The following is a 2919-nucleotide window of genomic DNA, read 5'->3' on the forward strand; positions in this document are numbered from 1 at the left end:
CCCAAAATTACTTCAACGGAAGGTTTCCAGATGGATATGCGCAGCAAATCCATCTGGTGGAGTCAGGTTACGTTTTCGCAGGAGCGGCAGGAAAATCAAGGTCAGTACGGAGCGAATTTAGAGCGGAGCGTCCTGGAGCTCCTTTGAGAGGCGGAGCAAATGAGAGAACGTCCCCCTTAAGCGGGGAGCGGGAACTGCACGGCACTCCGTTCAAACGCTCTGATCATCAGCAGTGCTGTGTCTGACTCCCTGCCAGCTCCCAGATCAGCTTCTCTGATTGGTTGATGCGGCGCGTCCAGCAGCTAAAGTTACATTATTCCAACTGCAGCAGCTGCTGCTTCTGAAGCGCGTCACGTCACAAGCTGCTCAAAACGCGCTGCAGGACCTTTTGCTGCACCTTGATGCGCGTCAACCGTTGACTTTGCATGGAAACCGGCTGCTTCTGCTGCCTGCGATCTGAACTCGCATACAGTCCCACTTTGACCCACAGAAGAAAAAAGGAACCAGTCTGATGCAGAGGAAACGCTCGCTCACCTTCCGGATGTCCTCCAGGGACTCCCCGTTCATCACGCTGTTCACCTTCGGCGCCGTGGACTCGGGCCCGGCGGTGGCGGCGGCCCCGCCATTGTTCTGGGCCGAGTTCTGGCGCTCCTGCTGATACTTGAGCATCTCTGGGTTCTCGATGATGGTGGTGGAGAGCTGGACCTCGGTGTTGGTGATGGCCAGGCTCTTCCCGTAGATGTTCTGGTGGATGGTGTTCTGTGAAATGTGTTCAGGTGGAAACCATTTTAGATCAGAATCAGGAAAAGTTCTGGTTGTTTTTCACGACACCGTGAAGCTGGAGTCTGGATCCAGATCAGACGTTTCAATCGTTTCAAACATTTTTACATCTATTTTCATTCATGCGGCAGAAAACCAGCAGGTTTGAACGTGACGGAACCGAGCCTGGAACCCACGTCTCTGCAGAACCGCCGCCGCCTTTCAGCCACTCGGGGTCTCCCGTCTTCCTGGGACCCTCTCTGAATATTAAACAGCCTGTTATTTATCATTCAGGCTTGAAGAGCCTCCTTATCTCCGCTGCAGAGCAGCTTCACAGACACTTTTTGTTAAACTGGCTGAGAAAAAAAGAGCATTAGATTCATCTTCGTTCAAACATTTTGTTTTTAGATTCCTGGTTTGATGAGCACCTCTGAACTCAGGATTTTCTCTCTGGTTACTCTGAAAAATGTTCCAAATAATAAAATTAAAACCTAAATGAATGAAAAAAACAAAAATCATTCAAAGAATAAATAAAAAACTAAAAGTAAGCAACTCAAACTTTGGGCCTTTCAGCATAAAAGACTCAGAAACTCAAAGGAAGTGAACAGTGGGTGACCTCTGACCTTTCAGATCACAGCAGGTCTGAGTTCGTCCATATAAGGTCCTCCATGATCCTGCTACCAGAAAACGCTGTAAACAGCTTTAAAACCCACTGATTAATTGGATAAGTAAACAATGTTTGACTTTTTCTACTTTTTAAAGCAGCGCCTGGATAAGGGGCTGGTTATCCTCCCGCAGCAGTGTGTGGCGGATAGCTTGTCGCAGGTATGACGCAGGTATTTTTGATTTTAGCCCAATCAGGAACTAGCTAGGATTGTGGGTGTCCCCGTGTCGGTTTGACGAGCTTGTTCACCATCTACAACCGCTCATCCAACGCCGGACGACACACAGTTCCCCCGTCAGCGTTCCTCAAAGACTGACCGTGACGCTGCGTGTTTTGGCTTCGGGTTCAAACCAACAGACCGTCGCTCAGAGCTACAAACTAGCGTCCTGCATGGCGTCTGGGATAGAGTCCGAGGCGTGCCAGGCGCTGGGGACGGAGCTACAGCCAGAGTTTCTGCCATTAGGAACCAAACAGGAAATAAACATAGTGTAGAGAGGATGGAGAACTGACCAATCAGAGGCCTCCTGTCTGCGGTCACCTACAATTTTGATAAAGTGCACCAGAGTGTCTTCAGAAAGGGTGGGGACATATCTGCGACACACGCAGACAACCTGGTTTCTGAGCAGAAACCAGCCGTGAGACTCCGCTGCTTCTGGAGGAAAGTATAAACCGAAGCACCTGAAGAGGAAAAGGTTCAGCAGAAATGGTTTCTGTCTGTATTAGGAGAACGTGTTCCTCCGAGAGCTGCACTTTAAGGCTGATTTATTGTCAGAAACCAGGTCATCTGCGTACGTGTCGCCGTAGACGCAAATGTTCCCCCGCCGCCCACTCCCTAAAGCAGGCATCAGTGTAAAGGTTCCTGCCTAAGGACTAGGGGTGTAAATCATCCATCACGGCGATTCGATTCAGTATCGAATTCCTGACCTAACGATTCAATTATTTTCGATACTCAAGAATACACCACGATACGATTCGATTAATTGTTTGTTTTTTTTTTTTGTTTTTTTGTTTTTTTTACACCTTACAGGCTAGACAATGTTTCAAATTTGAAAGAAATCAATGAAAGCTTTAATATTGTTATGCATTTTTTTTTAGAAACAGCAAATAACAGAAGTAGAAAAGTTGCACTCCACCTATTGCTATTAAATCCTCATTCACTGAAATAATAATAACACCCCTGCGTTATAGATTCTGAAAGGCTTTGCATCAGAAAATACTGCACATAATCAGTTCAATGCAATACCTCGGCTCCAGACGTCCCGCCCCCTCCACAGACGCTCCGCTGCTCCTCTCCCAGATTGTAGCTGACCGCAGACAGGAGGCCGGCTTGTTTTGTTTTTATGACCAAAATTTCGGAAAACAACTGGTGAAGTTTGACCCGCTAGAAGAGCGAGGTGCGCGAGAACGGAGGGACCCTTTTTCCACCTGGATCTCGGCTCTTTTTGGCCCTCATGTCCCTCCGTTGTCACACAAACTTGCCCCCCCCCCCTTCCTCA

At 48.1% G+C, this 2919-nt stretch overlaps 1 protein-coding gene across 1 annotated transcript in view; it reads right to left on the bottom strand.

Moving 5' to 3' along the window:
- LOC107084663 (protein HIRA) overlaps positions 1-2919 on the bottom strand; it is a 25770-nt gene that overhangs the window by 11776 nt on the left and 11075 nt on the right. Inside the window, exon 12 of the mRNA XM_015374590.1 lies at positions 535-759. Coding sequence (XP_015230076.1) covers positions 535-759 — 225 coding nt within the window. The remainder of the gene's footprint in view (positions 1-534; positions 760-2919) is intronic.

This window comes from Cyprinodon variegatus, unplaced genomic scaffold, assembly GCF_000732505.1.
Source record: "Cyprinodon variegatus isolate N-32 unplaced genomic scaffold, C_variegatus-1.0 Scaffold105, whole genome shotgun sequence".
Taxonomy (NCBI): Eukaryota; Metazoa; Chordata; class Actinopteri; order Cyprinodontiformes; family Cyprinodontidae; genus Cyprinodon; species Cyprinodon variegatus.